A 19,575-nucleotide genomic window follows, 5' to 3' on the forward strand; every position below is an offset into this window, starting at 1 on the left:
ACCGAGTGGGGGTGGGGCGACCTGGTTGGCGAAGGGGGGACAGCAGCACAGCCGCAGTGGTCCCACCTCTTGCCGCATCCTCTTTGCCTGCAAACTGCTTGGGAAGAGCCGTGGGGAGGAAGGGAGCCGGGCCCCCACTGGGTGATGGGGGGCGGGGGTCTCGCCCCCAAAGGGAGACGCTGGGAGCCCCCCGGGATGTCCCAGTGCTCATCCTATGCCAGTGTGTTTCCAGCCGGGGAATGGATGCTCCATGAGGAACAGTGCTGGTGGTGGCTCCAGTGGCACCAGTAAGAAAATCCCACCCCCCCGGCTCCGGCAAACCCAGCTGAAGTGAAAAAAATCCCAATTTTCCCTCCCCCCCGGAGCTGGTGGGTACCCTCCACCCTGTGGTAACGCGCAGGGGGGCTGCAGCCCACCCCAGCCCGGTGACACTCGTGTTTCTCTGCCTCTCCCTGTGGTAGCGGGTTGGGGATGGTATAAAATCCTGAATTCCCCCCAAAAATCACATCCCAGGCGGCCGGTGCAGCCTGAGCCACACCACCCTCTTCTGGCTTTGTGAAAGCATCTTTCAAACAAGGCAGCGTTTTTCCAGAACGGGGCTCGAAAGGCAAAAATTGGAGGAAAAAACCTGGATTTTCCATCCATTGGGAAGCTGGGTGCGCTCCTTCAAGCTCCCCGATTCCTGCCAGCAGCGTAGCAGGGAGCCAGAGCATCCCTGCGGCACCAGGCGCTTCCCGGTTTCCAGGAGGACCCTGGGGTGTCACGCCAGGACTTTGGGGACCCCCTAAGGAAAAGCATCCCTGGGGGTCCGGCCATCGCCAGGCAGCTGCTCCGGCCAGGTCTGGGATATAAAATGGGGGAGTGGGGAGGAATGGGGAGCAGGGGGTGGGGATGCACGGGAAAATCCAAGAGGGTTAAACAAGAAATAGCTGTACGATTCGGCCATGTCCAAAGTCGGTATTATTACAATATACTCTGACAAAAATATAATCTCATTTCATATCAATACAACAACAACAAAAAAAAAACAAACAAACAAACAAAAACCAACCAAAAAAAAAAATCAACCCAAAAACCAGTTTTCTGTACTGTTACCGTTGCTAACGTATCGAAACTCGCTATTTACAGTGACAGCAGCTGGGGAAAATACTGCAGGGAGGGAGAGGAGAGAGGGAGGGGAGGGCAGAGCGGAGAGGAAAGTTCCGGAAAAGGGAAAAATTCCCGAGGGAAAGGCCCTCTTCCATCCCGAGCGTGGCTCCTGGCTTCCCCAGGGAAGGGCGAGGGGGGCAGCGGGGTGGTGAGAACTCGGGGTTGTGGCTTTTTGGGGAAAGGGAAGGAAAAAAGGGAAGGAAAAAAAATGAAGAGGAAGGGGGAAAAAAAGGCAAGGAAAAAAGGCAAGAAAAGAACAATTAAAGAAAAAATAAAAAAAGGGAAGGGGAAGGGGAAGGGAAGGGAAGGGAAAGAAGGGAAGGGGAAGGGAAGGAAAGGGGAAGGGGAAGGGGAGGGAAGGGAGGGGAAGGGAAGGGAAGGGAAGGGAAGGGAAGGGAAGGGAAGAAAAGAGGAAAGGAAAGAGGAGAGGAGAGGAGAGGAGAGGAGAGGAGAGGAGAGGAGAGGAGAGGAGAGGAGAGGAGAGGAGAGGAGAGGAGAGGAGAGGAGAGGAAAGGAAAGGAAAGGAAAGGAAAGGAAAGGAAAGGAAAGGAAAGGAAAGGAAAGGAAAGGAAAGGAAAGGAAAGGAAAGGAAAGGAAGGAAAGGAAAGGAAGGAAAGGAAAGGAAGGAAAGGAAAAGGAAAGAGAAAGGAAAGGAAAGGAAAGGAAAGGAAAGGAAAGGAAAGGAAGGAAGGAAAGGAAAGGAAGGAAGGAAAGGAAAGGGAAGGAAAGGAAAGGAAAGGAAAGGAAAGGAAAGGAAAGGAAAGGAAAGGAAGGAAAGGAAAGGAAATGAAAGGGAGAAGGAAAGGAAAGGAAAGGAAAGGAAAGGAAAGGAAAGGAAAGGAAAGGAAAGGAAAGGGAAAAATGTGAAACGAGGGGAAGAGGGAAAGGTGGAATAAAATGATGCAAAAATGGAAAGGGAACCTTCGGCTGAAGCCGAGGTTATGGCCGCGCCCGCGGGCCACCCGAGGATGAATTTTTGCCACTTTGGGTGTCCAAATCCCCGAAACATCCCGGGTCGTGCCGGGGGGATGGGGAGGGAAGGCAGGATGCGGCACCGGGGGGGCACAGCCAAGGCACGGCCGGGAAGATGCCACCGAGTCCTCGCCCACACCGAGGGGATGCTCGCCCTGCTCAGCCCCCCAGGGAGCTGGTGGTGTGTGGGGGGACACGACACCGGACCCCCTGCGGGCAGCCAGGGTTGGCAGCACTTGTCCCCAGAGCTGGTGACAAACTTTCCCATTCCCATCAACCAGTTAGGATTTTCCAACCGGGCAACGTAAGGGAGGAAAAAAGTGCGGGAGGTGGAATTTTCAAGGAAAATTATTTTTATTTTTTTTTTTTTAATTTGTTTTTTCCCTGGTTTGCTGAGATTTTTTGCGGGGGGAGGAAGAGGAAAGTGAAAAATTCTTTTCCTTCCTCCTCCCCCCCTTTCCCCCACGGGCCCCGCGTGGCCCTTTGCAACCAGCTCTGGTTTGGACACCCCCAGCCCCAGCGACAACCCCCTTCCCCGAGGGTCTCCCCACAGCGACCGCAGCCCCCGTGGGGCTTGGGGGTCCCCTTGCACAACCACAACCTGCTGCTGGACCCCCGCCCCCAGCACCGACCCCCCCAGTGCCACCAGCCCTCACCCAATGCAGCCAGGGTCTTCGCCGTCCCCCAAGCCCCCCTGGCAGCATGGGGTCACCCCGACCCCCCCCACCTGGTTCCGCAGCCCCCCCCGTGGAGTGGGTGAGACCTTCCTCATCCATCCAGCACCATCCTCAGCGCCCGCCTGATGCACCCCGGCAGCCCACCCTGCTAGTCTAGATTTGAAGCATCACTCAAGGTCTTGCTCCATCCCTAAATCTCCTCCTGGTGGGGGGTGGGGGTGGGCAGGTGACCTCCCCCCACCCCACCCCCCTCCTGCTGCTACAGCATCAGCATCACCTGAGCATCACCCGCGACCTCCTTCCATCCTGCTCCCTGCACCAGCCAGGGGGACAAATCCTGGTTATCCCAGTGGCGCACGCCCCACATCCCCCCCCCCCCCCAGCGCACAGACGTACCCTTCATCCTGCACCAGCCCCCCCAGCACCGTCCCACTGAGGGATGCTGTGACCCCCATCCCCCCTCCCCCCACCACCGGCACAAACACCCCAAAATCCAGCCGGCTTTGGCTTTGCCAAACCCTGGGAAAGACCAGCCTTCCCAGGATGGGGGGGGGGGGGAGGCGTCACCACTGGCATCCCACCGCCAGCATCCCACTGCCAGCATCCCACCGCCGGCATCCCAGCCGCATCCACCAGCACCAGCCCCGTGCCCCCCAAATGCAGCCGCTGGGCTCCCCCATCCCATGGGATCCAAGGTGGGGGGGATGGGGCCGGAGCACCCACAGGGTGAGGAGGGGGCTGATGCCGGTGGAGGGGGGGGGGGGGGCTGCACCGGCCCCGGAGTGCAAACCACCCCGGCGCTTACCTCTGGATCCGACCCGCGGCGTCGAGCCCCGGCGTGCGCATGTTCGAGGGGTCCGCAGAGATTTCCAGAAGGTAAAAGATCAGAAACAAGACTTTGGTAAGTAACCACACTTTTAGAAAGTAATATATCATTTTTTGAAACATCTCAGTGCATACTTCTTATATGAAAATATACACAATTGTATTTCATTCTCCAAAAAAAGGAACAATTAAAAACAAAAGCAAACTAGCCCAAACACAATATATTAGCTGTTGGTTTTTTTTTTGTTTTGTTTTTTTTTTTTGTTTTGTTTTGTTTTTTTTTTTTTTTCTTCTCGTCATCCTTTAAAATTTTTAACGCTACACTTTGTTCAGGTTACACTTTTTTTGTCTTTTTTTTTTTTTTTTGTAAATGTTTTTTTTTTTTTTGTCTTCATGCATTTTACACCTTTATAGCCTTTGAGAATAAATAAGCTCCATTTTGCTTCCACATCTCTAAAAACTGCAGCATTTAACTATTGTCATTTAAATCGTGCAATTTTTTTTGCAACACCCCTTTTTTAAAAAATGGAAAATATATATATATATTTTAAAACTAAACCCTATACAACGCAAAATTTCCAAATTAAAAAAAAAAATTATACACAATTGTAACTGTCAACAGTACAGATGAGCACGAGAAATAAAATTAGATCAGAAACGTATTTATAGAAGCACAAAGGAGGGTGTTGGTTTCTTAGATTGTCATTCTTCTCGTTGTCTTTTGAAAATTAGGAGGAGTTTACTGGATACTACAGTTGGGGGGCGGGAAATAAAAGGATAATGACCTGGACCAAAAAAAAAAAAAAAAATTTAAAATAAAATACCCCCAAGCCCTCAACAAAATAAAGACCCCCGACAAACCAACCCCTAAAACGGTTTCACCACGACGGTGAAGCTAATGCCGGATCCGACCCGGGGCATCCCTGTTTTTCCCACGAGCCGTACTTGTCCGTAGGGATCGTTGGAGTCCTGTGGGTCCGTGCCCAACCGCTCGCGCTTTTTCCCCTCCAGGGAGATCTAAACCTGCATCTCTCCGTAACCCAGAGCCTTTTTCTGTCTCGCTTTTTGTATTATTATAATTTTTTTTAATTTTTTTTTTTTTTTTCCAGGCGCTCAGCTTCAAGGTAGAAGTGTGAACTTGGGAGTCAGGGCATGAAGTTAATGAGCAAAAAATGGGGTTTGGTTGGTTGGTTTTTGGTTTTTGTGGGGTTTTGTTGGGTTTTTTTTCTTGGTTTTCTCCCCTCTTTGGGGTTTGCTCTGCAGCGATGCTCTGACGGTGTCGAGTGCTGGGGGGTCTTCACCGCCTCCTCCCCACCGGGGTCTCCGGAGCAAGTGGCTCTTGCTGGCATCTCCTGCCACGCTGCTTCCCAGCGGAAACCATTTAGTTTTGTATATTCTTTTTTTTGCATGAAAAAAAAAAAATTAAAAAAAAAAAAAATGAAACCAATGAGACGTCGTTAATCCCGCCTAATTTCCAAAGCAAGGCCGTGCAAAGAGCTCAGGTGCGTGTCCGGTACCCCGTGGGTCATGGGGGTGTCAGCGTGGGCGAGGGGGGATCACAGTCCGCAGCGTCAATCCCGCTTTCCGGATGGATAAACGGAGGCGGAGGGAGGGAGATCCGATGATGCCGCCGATGATGCCGCCTCGGGAGCCGAGCATCTCCCCAGCGCGTCATGGTACCCACTGGGGATGGTCGGGGAGGGGGAGGCAGGGAGGGCGGGTTGAACCACACAAAACCTGCCAGGAGCCCCCCCCTCCCCCCTCCCTGCCGCTCCCGTTGCCCACCCGGCAGCACGGGAATGGGAGAGGGAATTCAAACCGGATCGTTCAAAAAAAAAAAAATCAAAATTTTGGATTAAAAAAACCCACCCTCTTTCGCGGCAGCAATTTGAGATCGCCAAAATTGTCAGGGGGAAATTTCCGCCGGCCCATCTCTCCAGGAAATTCCGCAGGCAGGAATTCCAGGGCAAGGTGCTGGTACCCAGCCACAGCACCCCATCGGCAGCTCCGGGGGTGCTGAGCACCCACCACCCTCCTGTTCTGCCAGGTCTTCGCACCCAAACCCATTCCAGTGCTGGGGAGAGGAGGAAAAGTCAGGGTAGATACTGGATGCGCCGGGTGATTCCACCGCCACACTCGACGTAGCCGGTGGCTCCCGCGCCGCTGAGCCCCACTGGGCAGGATGCGGCCACATTCACCCTCTTTGGCCAGCAATTTTCACCCCATTTTTGGAGGATTTCCTCTTCTCCAACCACTCAAAGTCACCCCGGTTCATTTCATCATCATCAACAACTTTTTTTTTTTTTTTTTTGCCTTGTTTTTCCAATTAGAAACTTTGGGAAAAACCGCCTGGATTGGAAAAATGGCTAAAACCCCATCGATTTGCTTGTTTTGCCAACATCCCAAGAAATCCTTATGCAATACGCCTCGTTTCAATGTGAACCAGACACGGGATGCTTGGAGGGTTCCAGAAGGGATGTAAATCCTACCGTGACTTTTTACTCCTCTCTTCGCACCAGCGCCGGGCGGGGGGTCCCAAAGCAGCTCCCGGCCCCTCCGCAGCCCCCAGCTCCCGGCTCCGGCTGCCGAAGGGGCCATTTGGCAACGGCAGCATCCAGGCAGGTTTTGTGCACGCGACGCCCGGGGGGAGCGGGGCCGGGGTTGTCCCGACACAGGCGCTGCAGGGGTGACCAGGCAGCAGGTTGGAACGGGGATGGGGGACCAGCATCCCGGAGAAGAGCATCCGTGGGGAGAAAGCCCATCCCTAAAGCCTCCGCCAGCCAGGATCGGGCCCTTCTCCTTCCAACCCCCAAGCCCTGAGCTGGCTGCTGCACTTGGGGGTCAGGGCGCTGATGCCCATCCCTGGAAAACCGCCGGAGCAAGCGGCAACATGAGGAAATTCCTTGCGTTTTTCCTTTTTCCTTCCACTCAATCCCTCTGTCGAGACTTGGGCAGATTTTCCGCACGGCTTGCCTTTAGAGGCCTAGAAACCTTCAGGCAATATCCCAAAGGATCACGTCCTTCCATAAAAAGAAATCCTTTCTAACGGAAAGCTTTGGCCCATGTGGAACGGGAATGCATTTTTCCAATCATTTACAAACTGTGCTCGGTCAAACCCCGCAATTTTCTTGAAAAGCGGCGACAACACATCCTTCCTCTCCAAACCTGCTGCGCCCCGGGAGGAACCGAGAACTTTCCCTCTGCCATCGGGAAAAGCGAGCGGCGCTTTTCAAAAAACTGGAAAAGATGCTGCCTGCATCTGCTTGTCTGGCAAAAAGGATTAAACTTTCCCAAATCTGCTTTTTACACCCCCCAAGGCACCTTGATGGGACCCCCGGCAGCACAAGCAGGCTGCAGATCCATCGGCACCGCGTGGAATACTGCAGCTGGGCTCTTCCCAGCCAGTTCAGGAAAACCAGTTTAGGAAAGCCTTTTTTTTTTTTTTTAAGGAAAACCATCACCTGACAAAAAGCTTTGGGAAAGCTGGATGGTGGCCGAACTGCCCCTCCCGGCACAGGGACCTCGGAGAGCCCAGGCACTGCGTTTTGGGGATGCTCTGTGCCCCGTCTCCCTGCTCTGGAGCCCATCCTGCCACGGATGCTCTTCTCCAGGGATACGGTCCAACCACCTGGTGGGGACCAACACCCCCGGGGGTCTCGCTGGTCGGTGGGTACCGATGCCGCCTGGTCCGCCCGCCTGCAGGGATGAGTGTGGCCAGGGATTGCTTTTTTTGGCTGCTTTTTTTTTTTTTTTTTTTTTTTTTTTGCGAGGACGCAGCGATTTAATTCCCGTGTCCTCCCCTCTCCCCGTCTCCCTGTTGTTCCCCCCCGCGCCCGGCTAATCCCGAGCCTGCGGCCCCCGGCCGAGGAGCGCCGTATGTACTGCGTGCGTCGCCTGCTGCGCTAGAATGAATGCCTACAAAAATCCTAAAGCTATTTCTCAGGCAGTTTATGATAAATTTCCCCCCTCCCCAACCCCAGCCCAGCCCCAGAACCCGTTTCACCCCCGCGCCCCCCCACCCCCCCCCCACCTCCCCCCCCCCCACCTCCCCATCCCCGCTGCGAGCTGGCGGCGTTCCCAGGGGGGACCCGTTATGTGACCCAGGTATCCAACCGCATGCGCTTTACGGAGGGGGTCTCCCCCTCGGGCTCGCCGGTGGGTCGCAGGAGGCCAAGGGATGAGCCGAAATCGGGACGGGCGGGATCATCCCGCTCGCTGCTGCCTTCGTAGGAGCTGGTGTTGCTGCTGAGGCTGTCGACGGGCGAGCGGCCGGTGGGCTCGTGCCGGGGCTGGTGGGGGAAGGTGCTGAGCGGGGTGGCAGTGTTTCTTTCCCGATTGGGCGAGACGGGCTCCGACTTGATGCTGATGTTGGGGTTGGTGTTGACAGTCAAAGTGGTGGTGTGGGACAAGTGACTCCCTTGTCTGGGTGGCCGGAGAGGGGGAGGGGGATGAGGTTAGGAGAGGGAGAGGAAGAGGAGAGCAGGAGGGGAGGGAGGGGCAGAAAGGGATGGAGGGGGAGATAACAGGGAGTCTCTCATTATTCATCTTTTTGGTGGCCTTTTACCCTCCAATCCACAGAATTCCTAACCCGCACGCCCCGCAGCTGAAATAATCCAGAATGATGAATCTGGATTAGTTTATGAATCCAGATTCATGATGAATCTGGATTCATAATGAGAATTACGCATTATTAAGACCCCAGAATTCATAATCCACGTGTTCACCGTGACGCATCCCCACTGAGCCAGCAATAGACCCCGCACCACCCTGCGGGCAGCATCCCTCCTGCACCAGCCCCCCCTGATCCAGCCCCCATCCCACCCGCCGTCCCCACAGCAGCCACCCAAGGGCTGGGAGGAGAGGGACAGGCTGTGACACCCCCACCCCGTGGGCACCCTACGGCTCTGCCCCAGCGTCCCCCCGTGCGCTGCGCAAATCCGGCGCAGGGCTCAGATGGGCAGGTTTCACCAAACCGGGAACCTCTTCAGCCTTTTCCCTACAGCCCAAAATTCCATCCAGGCTTTCGGCATGTCCTGCAGCCCCGCTGGGGCAGGACGTCCCTGCCTGGAAAATGAGCTCCTGGAAAATGGAGAAATGCACGGAACTTGCTGCCCAAAAGCCTGGTGCATCCATCCATCCCCCTGGCACTTGGCGCTGGGGGTGTCCCAGTCTCACTCCTAAATCCTCTTCCAATTCCTGCCTCTTTTGGTCCCACGGTCTCAGTGTGAACGCGGGCAAGTCACTGCCAGCTCGATTTTGGCTAAGATACTCCCCCAAAGCCCTGTGTGTGGACGCTTTATTCCAGCCTAAAAGCAGATCCACTTGGGAAAACCTGGTCCAACACGCAAGCGCACACATCGTTTTTCCTGGAAGTAAATCAATTCCTTTTCGATATTACAAGCTACTCTCCATCCGCCCTGGCGGGATCGCTATTTCCAGCCAACTTATTCTGCAGCACCATCGAACGCATCGAATATTCGAATACATCAAATGCATCGAATATTCTGCAGCGCCACTCTGCCTCCTGCTGGATCCCAGCTCCCGCCCCGGGATCTGAAGAGAGGAATCCTCCTGCTGCGGACAGACAGCAAGGCGCAGCTCTCGGGGAGCATCACTGAGCGCACCTGTCGCCTTGACCTCATCTGGGGACCCCAGGGTCACTCCTGGGACAGCGGGAGGTGGGCGAGAAGGCAGCGGGGGGGGTCACGTTTGGCACCCTGGAAACTCCCCGTTTCCCTCTTTCCTTTTACAGCATCGCCTGAACGGCCCCTGGTACCCGTTTCACTTACATTAAATTTCCTAGTGATACAGGAACCAGGTGCTGCTGCTGCTGCTGCTGCTGCTGTTGTTGTTGTTGCTGCTGCTGCTGCTGCTGTTGCTGTTGCTGCTGCTGCTGCTGCTGTTGCTGCTGCTGCTGTTGCTGCTGTTGCTGCTGCTGCTGCTGCTGCTGCCAGGCAGAGATGTTGCCAAGGGACAGCCCACCAGGTGAGCTGAATGCTGGCAGTGAAGACAACTCAGCGCTCGTCAGCTGATAATCTGGAAAGGAAGGAGCCCTTCAGTCCTTTCAATGTCACCCCCCACTCCAGCAGAGCCCTGAGCCCTGCAGGAAGATGGAGACGCGCTCAGGAGACACAAACCAGCCCCAACATCCAGAATATAAAATCATTCAGGTGACAGAAGACCTTCACGATCACCAAGTCCAACCGTTACCCCAGCACTGCCAAGCCCACCGCTGAACCACGTCCCTAAGCACCGCATCCACGTGGTTCCTAAATACCTCCAGGGATGGTGGCTCCACCACCTCCGTGGGCAGCCCGTTCCGATGCCGGACCACCCTTTCGGGGCAGAAATATTTCCTAGTATCCAAACCGAACCTTCCTTGGTGCAACCTGGGGCCGTCTCCTCCTGCCCCGATGATCAGCCGCCGCGGTGAGCTGCGCGGGGATGCTGCCCGCAGGATGCATCTCTTCGAATCCCAGGATCGTTAAGAGTGGTGTGGGACCTTCAAAGACCACCTAGTCCACCCCCCCCTGCAATAAGCAGGGACATTCCTCCTACACCAGGTTGCTCAGAGCCCCGTCCAACTTGACCTTGAACCTTTGCAGCGATGGGGCACCCGCCGCCTCTCTGGGCAGCCCATGCTGGGGTCTCACTACCCTCAGCGTAACAAATTGCTTCCTTACATCTAGTCTTCTCCTAGCTTCAAGAGGACCCCCCACCCCCACCCCTCGCTGGTCACCGTCACCCCCCTAAAGCCCAGCGCTGGCAAACGCAGCCCCATGCCCACACCGGTTCCACTCAGGAAGGTGTGTGGGGTGGGAAAAACCCCACGCAGGAATAGGGCTGGGTATAAACCACACAGCCACGTGTACAACCCCCCCCCCCCCGCGCGGAGCTGGAAAAGCCCGGTAGGTGCTGACCCCCCCCCCCGCCTCCTCCAGCCCCCCCCACTCGTGGGGTCCAGCCCCACGCGCCGTGCCCCCGCGCGGCAGCAGGGGGCGCTCTCCACCCGCCTCCAGCATCCATAGGGATGGAGAGGGGAGATGCTCTTTCCACTCCGGGAGCATCCCGAAGCCCAGCACCCCCAAAATATTTTCTACAAGGTGGGAAATCCTGCGGTGACGCGGCACGGGGCTGGCGAGCGACTGCTCCTCTCGGAGATGGTGAAACGCTCGGTGAGCTTCATCTGCACCTGCTCCAGATCCCCGCAGATCCCCACGGATCCTCAGCGTTCCTCCAACCTCCTTCCCCCTTTCTCTCTGTCCTTTTGATTTCAGCCCTCTTCACCCTAGCGGGGCCCAACTCGCCTGCAGCAGCAGCACCCAAAGGGGCGGCTGCAAAGGTGTTGATGCCAGGCACAGGAATTCTGTAGGAATTTCTGCCCCAGCACCGGGGCTCTCTGCCCCCCACACTTCTTTACCCCCCAGCACCAGCCTTTCTGGTTCTGGAGCTCCTGACACCCACTGGTTACGACAGCCGCCTCCGCAGCCAAGAGCTTGAACCGGAGCCATCCCCTATCTCAGCGCCGTGAACGCTGGGGTTTGACTGAATCAGGCTGCCGAGCAAGCGCAGGGAAGGGCCTGGCCAGCGGGATGCTCGATGCAACCTCATCAGCCTGAAATTGAGCCAATCCCACCCAATTCATAGCTCAGACCTCGAAAGCACAAGCGGCAACAACCCCCGGCTCGGAGGGTGCTCAGGGCAGCTGCCCCTTCTGAGCATCCACACCATGGTCACCCCATCGGTGTCCCCAGCGAACACGGCAGCCACAGACCCCAAGTGGGAACGCGGAAAGACAGAAAATTAAAGCCAGCCAGCTGACCCCCAACCCCCCCTCCCTGCTCCACCCTGAGGGGTAACAGCACAGGGCTCAATTAAAAACTATTTTGGGGATTTGGGCTGTGCACAGGCTGGCTGGTGGACCACACGCCGAGGAGGATTTCCACGCAAGGATGGGACCCTGCTCCTCCCGCAGCAACAAGCACCTTCGGGGTTACACCTACTAATTATCAGAGGGAGTTCCCAACCAGACGAGCAGCTTTTTTGAATTTTTTTTTTTTTTTTCAAACCTTTGGGGGCTTTGGCAGGTTGCAACTACGCAACAACCCCTTTGCTTGGGAAAGCGCAGCCGTAACCATCGCCCGGGGCTGGCTCCAACCACCCAAGCCCAAATCTGGGAGCAGGCTGGTTTGCATTCTTCCCAAATCTGGGGGGGCCTGACGCTGGTTTTCATTAAGCCCCTGTTACAACATCACCCCCCAGCTCTCCGGAGCTTGCAGATGGGTGGAGCTGTAATTAGGCATCCACCTAAAAGCACCTTCACGGCCTCTCGCGTGACAGAACGCTGCCCTGACACCCCCCCCCCCCCGCCCCCGTTGGATATGACAGTGACTTACTATTAATATAACGAGTTTCCCCTTGAGTTTTGATCCTGTGGAACTCCTGGACTCGACCCCACCTTGCAGCAGCGAGGTCCACAAGCTATGCTGGAGTTGCTGGGGGAGAGAGCCAGGCACGTGCTGGTTCTCCATTGCACATCGATTTCCCTCTCCTACAAAATTATCCCTCGGGAAGCTCCTACCCGGGCTGCTCTTACCTGTGTTGTAGGCGGTGGGCATGGCGGAGAAAGGCAGCCCCTGCGTCAGCAAACTCGGAGTAGCCACAGAAACAACCGGTGTGGTTAAAGAGTGAGTTGCTTGGGAGACACCTAACCGCTGCGTGTTCTGCTGGAGAAGCAAACAGAGCGGGAGTTACCACCCAGAATCAGACACTGGTGTCCTCGTGGGTTGTGTGTGTCCCCTCCCCTGACCCCCAAAACCTGCAGCTCCCCCCACCCCCGGCATGCACCAGCCTTTGAGGCAGCCGAGGCTGATCACGGAGGCTGCGGGGCTCAGCAGGATTGATCCCTCGGCCGTTCCTCGTTGCCATAAAGCCACGTGCAAACCACACCAGTTACGGACATCGAGGACTTTGGTGACATTAATTTGCAGGTCACCTGGCAGTGACCTTGGGTCACCTTTCTGCCCAGGGCTGGGCATCACCCGCAAGGACCAGCAACCTCACTGTGTGCGTGCGGGCGGGGAGGGGGAAGACCAGCGGGATGCCTCGGGTTGTATCCTTCTGAGGTACCAAAGAAGATCCAGAGGATGCTCAGGATGCTCCTGCCATTTGCTGGGCTACTCAAAGGGTGACAAAGGTACCGAAGGACACCAGGACCAGCTAATGCAGCGCAGAGCTGACGCATCCTCCTCCCCGCAGCACCGACGAGCCCCTGCCTCTAAGGCAAGCATGAAGATGCTGAGCATCGGTCTCAGGATTTTAAAGGCACTCCGGCATCCTTAAACTTCAAGCTCCAGCGCTCAGCAAGCCGCTGGCTTGGTGCCCTGCTGAGGTTTGGGTGACTCGGGCGTGAGCAGGTCCGGCGTGGAAAAATTCTGCCCTTGGACCAGTGCACGCCAGCCTCCCCCCGTGGTTTTCCAGGCAGTTACGTGGGTGGATCTACGGGTCAGCGCCAGCCCTGTTTACAAGGCAGATAATCCGGGCTGTCTCTGCTGATCTGATTTACATCAGACTCAAGAGGCTTGACTCTAATCTGAAGCACCCCGGCACACGTCACCCCGTGAAGACTGGGGCAGTGCCCAGCTTAAATCACGCCTGGCACGAGGCTGGCTGCATCCCCGAGGGCCATGGCGAGGAGCCTTCCTCCCGGCTCCCAGTCTTCCTCCCAGCTCCCAGTCTCTCAGCTCCCAGTCTTCCTTCCAGCTCCCAGTCTTCCCCCCTGCTCCCAGTCTTCCTCCCGGCTCCCAGTCTCCCAGCTCCCGGTCTTCCCCCCTGCTCCCAGTCTTCCTCCCAGCTCCCAGTGAGGCACCGAGGGCTCCCAGAGCTTTTTAGGGCTGGGCAGTGGTCCACAGCCACGCAGGACTCTGCTGGGCTAAGGCTGGAGGTAACCGCCCCCCCCCCCCCGGCCCTTGCCACCTCCGGAGGGGGACAGCACCCCAGCACGCTGGGTTTGCAGCACCCTGCGCCCACACGCTGCCCAGCCCGCGGGTCCCTCCCCGCCACCCAGGGAAGGTGATTACCAGGGCTCTCTAATTGCTAAAGCCTTGGGGCTGTACCAGCAGGTTTTCCTGGCGTGGGTCCTGCTGGCCGTGCCCACTGCCCACAGCTTGGGATGCTGCCAGAAATGCCCTCACGGTGGGCAGGATTCAGCCCCATCCTTCTCCTGCCTGCACCAGACCCCCAGCCAGCCCAGCAGGATGCGACCCACAGCAGGATGCGACCCACAGCCCCATCCCCTCTGCCCGGCTGCCTTGTGGCTTTCCTGGGAAAGCACTGGCATGGGGATGAGCCTGGTAGGGGCGGTGGGATGCTGCCTGATAAGGGGGGTGTGTATCAGCCCCCATGACACCACGAGGCGAACACGGGGATGTCAGACCCGGCTGCGCTGTAGGAAACATCCCAAATTTCATCCCGATTCATGCAGGTTGGAAGTGCTGAGGCGTGCAAGCTGCCCCGCGCCACTCACACGCCGTGCACCTTGCAAAATGCTCCCAAGTTGCAAACTGCTCCCGGTTGCAAACTGCCACTCAGGCTCGTCACAAAAGCATGCAGGCATGCTCCCAGGTGAGCTGGCTTGTCGCCCTAGGCTTGGGGAATGCATCCTGCTCTACCCCTGCCCACGGAGGGATGGGGGACCCCCTCTCTGGACCCCCTAAAAGAGCAAAACTCCGGAGCCTAAAGGTGCCAGGAGCACACGCAGGAGGTTGGCAGGGCAATGCCTGGGGGCAGGAGGTGAAGGGCAGGGGGGCAGGTCTCAGCGGAGGGGGGCAGCTGACTCATCCCGCTGTGTGTAAAGAGGTAGGAGTTGCCATTTCGAGAGAGAGCAGCTCTGGTGTAGAGGTTGAGCAATACGGAGGGAGAGCAAATGTGGGGAGAAGGTCAGCAGAGCAGGGGGGGCGTCTGCCCCAGGCGGGATGAATCCACCCAGCAGCTGCAACAACATCCCCATCCAGCTGTGCTGAGGTCCCTGTCGTCCCCCCTTTTCCCGGATTTTTGTCACCTTCCACCTCCCCGCTGGCTGCCACCTCGGCTCAGGCGAGGGCTGTACTTCACTGCAGGCAAAAAATCAGCGGGGGGGGGGGGGGGGGGGGCGGAGGGGGGAGTTAGCTCAGGCTAACAATTAAAACTGTTAATGCCAACCCGGCTGATTTTTTGCCTAAAGCAAGCTGCTCCTCCAGCTCAGAGACAGGCAATGCCCTCTGGCAGCCAGAACGGTGACGAGCAGATGGGGAGGCGGGTGGTGACTGTCTTCGCTCCGCAGATGGGGAAACTGAGGCACGGAGCTGCCGGGAAGGGGGGGGGGGGGGGGCGGCACCAAGCGAGACGGGGGTTTGGGGCATGGAGAGCAGCCGAATTCAAGCCCTGCCAAAACCCTGGCCAATCCTCCCCCTGGCCAAAAGTGTCTCCTTGGAGGCTGCGGGAGTCATTGGCATCCTCCCGTGGTTTTGGAGCTTTTCCCTGGCTGCCTGAGCTCGCATCCTACGGCAGCTCTCGCCCTTTCCTCGCTGCGCTGACCTGGCGCCCATCTGCCCTGCACCAGAATAGCAACAGAAAAAAAAAAAAAAAAAGAGTGAATCATTGCCACAAACAAGGTGCTATTCACTTTGCTGGCAAGGAAAAAAAAAAAAATAATAAAAAAATAAAAATAACACGGAAAACTGCCCCCCATGCACAAAGGAGGTTTAGGGAGTGCACTAGCCAGCCAGTGGATTTACACAGGCTTTAAATAATATCCTTAACATGGGAAGAGCCTGATTTACTCCCTCTCTCTCCTGCAGTGGCAGTGGGCCAGGGCTTGCCGTGCCGTGAACAGCGGCGAAGCCCCTGGGGCAGCCCCCCGGGCTGACCCCCCTCCCAGGGGAACCAGCGTGGCTCTTTGGCCCCGGTGGAGAACCAGGCACTTTAGCCCTGTCAGCTCCTTTTCCATAGGGAACGTGATTTTCCTAAAAGTGCGTTTTTCTCGGGATCGGGTTTTTTTGCAGCGGGACTGGGCACCCGCATCCTGCCGCGTTCACACGTGAGGGCAAAGGGGTCGGTGTCCCCCCCCTACGTACACCCCACGCCTTCGCCCAGCCAGGGCAGGGCATGGGGACCAAGGGGACAAGCAGCCCACGTCCCACCCCACCACGATGCACGCTCAGCGGGGAACTCACCAGAGCCAAGTGATCCTCCGTCTGCCCGCGGGAGAACAGAGAGAAAACCGAGAGGCACCGTTAACTCCACGGCCTCGCCAACCACCGCGCTGCCGCGCACGCCAGCACCGCGCCTGCACCCGCCACCGGGCACATACGGTGCCCATGGGTCATACTGGTGCCCAGCGTAGGGCACCATTCTGTTTGCACCCATAGGCTTTGCACTGTCCTGTTTGCACCCACGGGCTTTGCACCGTCCTGTCTGCACCAACACGTTTTGCACCCCCCTGTTTGCACCGACAGGCTTTGCACCATCCTGTTTGCACTGACAGGTTTTGCACCATCCTGTTTGCACCAACAGGTTTTGCACTGCCCTGTTTGCACTGACAGGTTTTGCACCATCCTGTTTGCACCAACAGGTTTTGCATTGACGGGTTTTGCACCATCCTGTTGGCACCCACAGGCTTTGCACCATCCTGTTTGCACCGACGGGCTTTGCACCATCCTGCTGGCAGCGACAGGTTTTGCACCATTCTGTTTGCACTGACAGGCTTTGCACCGTCCTGTTTGCACCGAGAGGTTTTGCACCGAGAGGTTTTGCACTGACAGGTTTTGCACCGTCCTGTTTGCACTGATGGGTTTTGCACCCACAGGCTCTGCACCATCCTGTATGCACCGATGGGCTTTGCACCATCCTGTTTGCACCAACAGGTTTCGCACTGACGGGTTTTGCGCTGTCCTGTTGGCACCCACAGGCTTTGCACCATCCTGTTTGCACCAACAGGCTTTGCACCTTCCTGTTTGAACTGACAGGTTTTTGCACTGACAGGCTTTGCACCATCCTGTTTGCACCGACAGGCTTTGCACTGTCCTGTTTGCACCGACAGGTTTTGTACCCACAGGTATTGCCACGCCCTGTTTGCACCAACAGGCTTTGCACCGTCCTGTTTGCACCGACAGGTTTTGCACCAACAGGTTTTGCACCGTCCTGTTTGCACTGATGGGTTTTGCACCCACAGGCTTTGCACCGTCCTGTTTGCACCGACGGGTTTTGCACCATCCTGTTGTCACCTTTGCACCGTCCTGTTTGCACCCACAGGTATTGCACCATCCTGTTTGCATCCAGCCCGGTGCAAACGGGAATTCCAAGTTTCCTCCTGGGGATCTCCCCACCGGCAAGGTCCCGGCCAGCTCCCACTGCTATGGCATGGAATAGGTGCCCACACCAACCTGCTCCAGCACTGAGACCACCCTGCAACCTGTCTGCTGACAGGGGACACGCTCCCACCCCAGTGGTGGCTTTGCAGACCCCTGTGAGGACTCACCAAATGGTGCATTAACCCCTTCCCGCTCTGCGAGGTGATGACTCGTAAATCTGGCTTGCGGCTGTTGGTGGCCAGCTGGGTGCTGTGCGAGGGTGGCGGCGGGGACTTGGCCGGGATGATTTTGCCCAAGCTGCTGCCGTTGGACACGGGAAGGAGACCCGGCGAGGCTCTGGCACTCACGTAGCCATTTCCTGCAGGAAAAAGGGGGGACAGAGAGGAAGGAGGTGAATGCACGGCGGTGGCAAATGCACACACGGCGAGCGGTGCCACCACAGGGCTGCTCCTCCCTGCATCCCCCCAAAACCCTCCCGCACCCCACGCAGGCTCATCCCCAGCCCCCAGGCAGCGCCTGCAGCGGATGCATCCTCCCCATCACAAGCAGGACAACCTGCCCCAGGCGGGGGCAGGGGCAGGGGCAGGGGCAGCGGCGGGGGCAGGCAGGCAGCCCCCAGCTCCTGGGGCAGCTCCCCAACCTGCAGGAACCCACCATCGTTACTGCAATAAGATCCAATAAATATTACAGGCCTGATTTGCAGCAAGGCATCTTTATGCTGCTCCAGCAGGGTACTGGGGCCCTAGCAAGGGGGGATAATTACTGTTACTTTCACTTTTAAGGTCCCTTTATGGTACCAGAGCAGCGAAAAGGGGCTGTGGCAGAGCGAGGACTCAGTTCACTGATCCCACTGCCCCTTTGAAGATCTGAGGTTCCCTCCTCCTCCTCCTCCTGCTGCCCCACTTAAGGATTTTATGTGCAAAGAGAGGGGGGAGGGGGGGGGAAAGAAGAAAGGAAAGGAAGAAAAAAATTAAAAAGGAAAAGATTTGATGAACATCAGGAAAGGAATAAATTGGATCAGATTACTGTTCTGATGAGGGTTGTGGTTTTTTTTGTGAATAGGCCCCAAAGATAGAAAGGCATTTAGCAATCACCAGGATTCAGCCCTCATATTCATTGCACGTTAGACCAGGAAAAATAGGTCGCTGATTGCATTATTAATCACATCTACCATTGCGCTACATCTGCATTTCAGCAGGCGGCTGGTGGCAGTGACGCCGCAGCCATGGCGCGTGCTCATCGGGGGCCAAGCACCAGGCGCTGCCTCTCCCAGAGCTGTCCCAGTGCTGGACACATCAGTGATGGGGCAAACTGGGCAAGGGGGATGGCCACGCACCCTGGGAACCACGGCTCTGACCCCACTGGTGCTGCTGGGGACCAGTGCTGCTGCCCCACCAGGGTGGCTGGGAGCTGCCCATCAGGGATGCTCGCGGTGGCCCCGTCTTGCAACTCCTGCATCCGTGTCCCTGTCCCCAAAGAGGTGTCCTCCCGGTGCCAAATCACCGTGAGCAGCCGTGCATAAGGCATGTGCCTGGTGCATCAGGTCCCGGGTACCTCCTGCCTCCCCGCACCATGACCTACATGCCTTTGGCTTGCGAGTCCACTGGCTTTTATATTTATTTTTGATATTTATTAATGATGAAGGTGCAAAAAATTCCCCAGGTGCCCTTTGCTACCCATGCAAAAAGCGACGGAGGCAAAGCCAAAAGAAATGTTGAACCCCCTGACATCCTCCTTGCCAAGGTGGCACCGACGTGGATGCACACGCGGCTCTCATGGGGATGCCTCGTGCGCATCAGTCAGGGTGTGGATTGGGGTGGTCCCTGTGCTGAACGGGAGCAGATTTGGGTCCCTGTGCCACCACTCACCCCCCACAAAGGGGCTTCCCATGAAGGCGGCCTTGGGCACTGTCATCAGAAGTCCCCCCAGCCTGGATCTGGCCACCCCCATGAGCTGGAGATGGGAGGGACCCCCCAAAAAGGGCTCCAAAAGCGGAGCACTCAGGGCTGCCTTTGTACCACCCTGATCTGACTTTGAGCCTGGCAGCACCCTGTGCCCTCACAGAGCCGGGGACCCCAGGGACGGTGCACCCCGTGATGTGCAGGCAGGGCGGGCAGGGGGCTTCCCACCCCCAGGGACCCCAGGAACGGTGCACTCCATGGTGTGCAGGCAGGGCGGGCAGGGGGCTTCCCACCCCCAGGGACCCCAGGGATGGTGCACTCCATGGTGTGCAGGCAGGGCGGGCAGGGGGCTTCCCACCCCCAGGGACCCCAGGGAGGGTGCACCCCGTGCTGAGCAGGCAGGACACAGGGATGCAGCCAGCATCGATGCAGGATTGGGCCAGAGGCACCCGGTGGCTGATGACTCAGAGGCAGCAGGTGATCACTTGGTGCTGCAGAGATTGCAAGGGAGGAGGAAGAGGAGGAGGAGGAGGAGGAGGAGGAGGAGGAGGAAGAGATATCCCGGGTACCCCAAAACCGCAAGCACAGTGCCAGAGCCACACTCCCCTCCCACAGCTGGCACGGGGAGCGCCGGGGATGGGGGGGGTGGTCTGGGGACAGTGGGGGTCCTGGGCTGGCTGCGGCCGGGCTGTCCCTGCTCCT

General features: G+C 57.3%; 1 protein-coding gene and 1 long non-coding RNA gene across 13 annotated transcripts in view; both read right to left on the minus strand.

Annotated features, from left to right (window-relative positions):
- The window catches only part of LOC119140097, a 3,421-nt gene extending 2,594 nt beyond the window's left edge, over nucleotides 1–827 (minus strand). The window contains exon 1 of the long non-coding RNA XR_005101557.1: nucleotides 67–827. This is a non-coding gene — a long non-coding RNA (uncharacterized LOC119140097). The remainder of the gene's footprint in view (nucleotides 1–66) is intronic.
- A 6,842-nt stretch (nucleotides 828–7,669) lies between these two features.
- MEF2D (myocyte enhancer factor 2D) overlaps nucleotides 7,670–19,575 on the minus strand; it is a 95,751-nt gene continuing 83,845 nt past the window's right edge. For 9 of the 12 annotated variants that reach the window (XM_037370978.1, XM_037370970.1, XM_037370971.1 and 6 more), the window contains 5 exons: nucleotides 17,140–17,330; nucleotides 15,836–15,856; nucleotides 12,220–12,349; nucleotides 9,413–9,659; nucleotides 7,670–8,045 (listed from right to left, as the gene is read on the minus strand). In XM_037370978.1, coding sequence (XP_037226875.1) covers nucleotides 7,715–8,045; nucleotides 9,413–9,659; nucleotides 12,220–12,349; nucleotides 15,836–15,856; nucleotides 17,140–17,330 — 920 coding nt within the window. In that variant the 3' untranslated portion in view covers nucleotides 7,670–7,714. The remainder of the gene's footprint in view (nucleotides 8,046–9,412; nucleotides 9,660–12,219; nucleotides 12,350–15,835; nucleotides 15,857–17,139; nucleotides 17,331–19,575) is intronic. The other 3 variants (XM_037370980.1, XM_037370982.1, XM_037370981.1) reach the window with 3 other exon arrangements.

The sequence above is a fragment of the Falco rusticolus genome, chromosome 19 (assembly GCF_015220075.1).
Source record: "Falco rusticolus isolate bFalRus1 chromosome 19, bFalRus1.pri, whole genome shotgun sequence".
Classification (NCBI taxonomy): domain Eukaryota; kingdom Metazoa; phylum Chordata; class Aves; order Falconiformes; family Falconidae; genus Falco; species Falco rusticolus.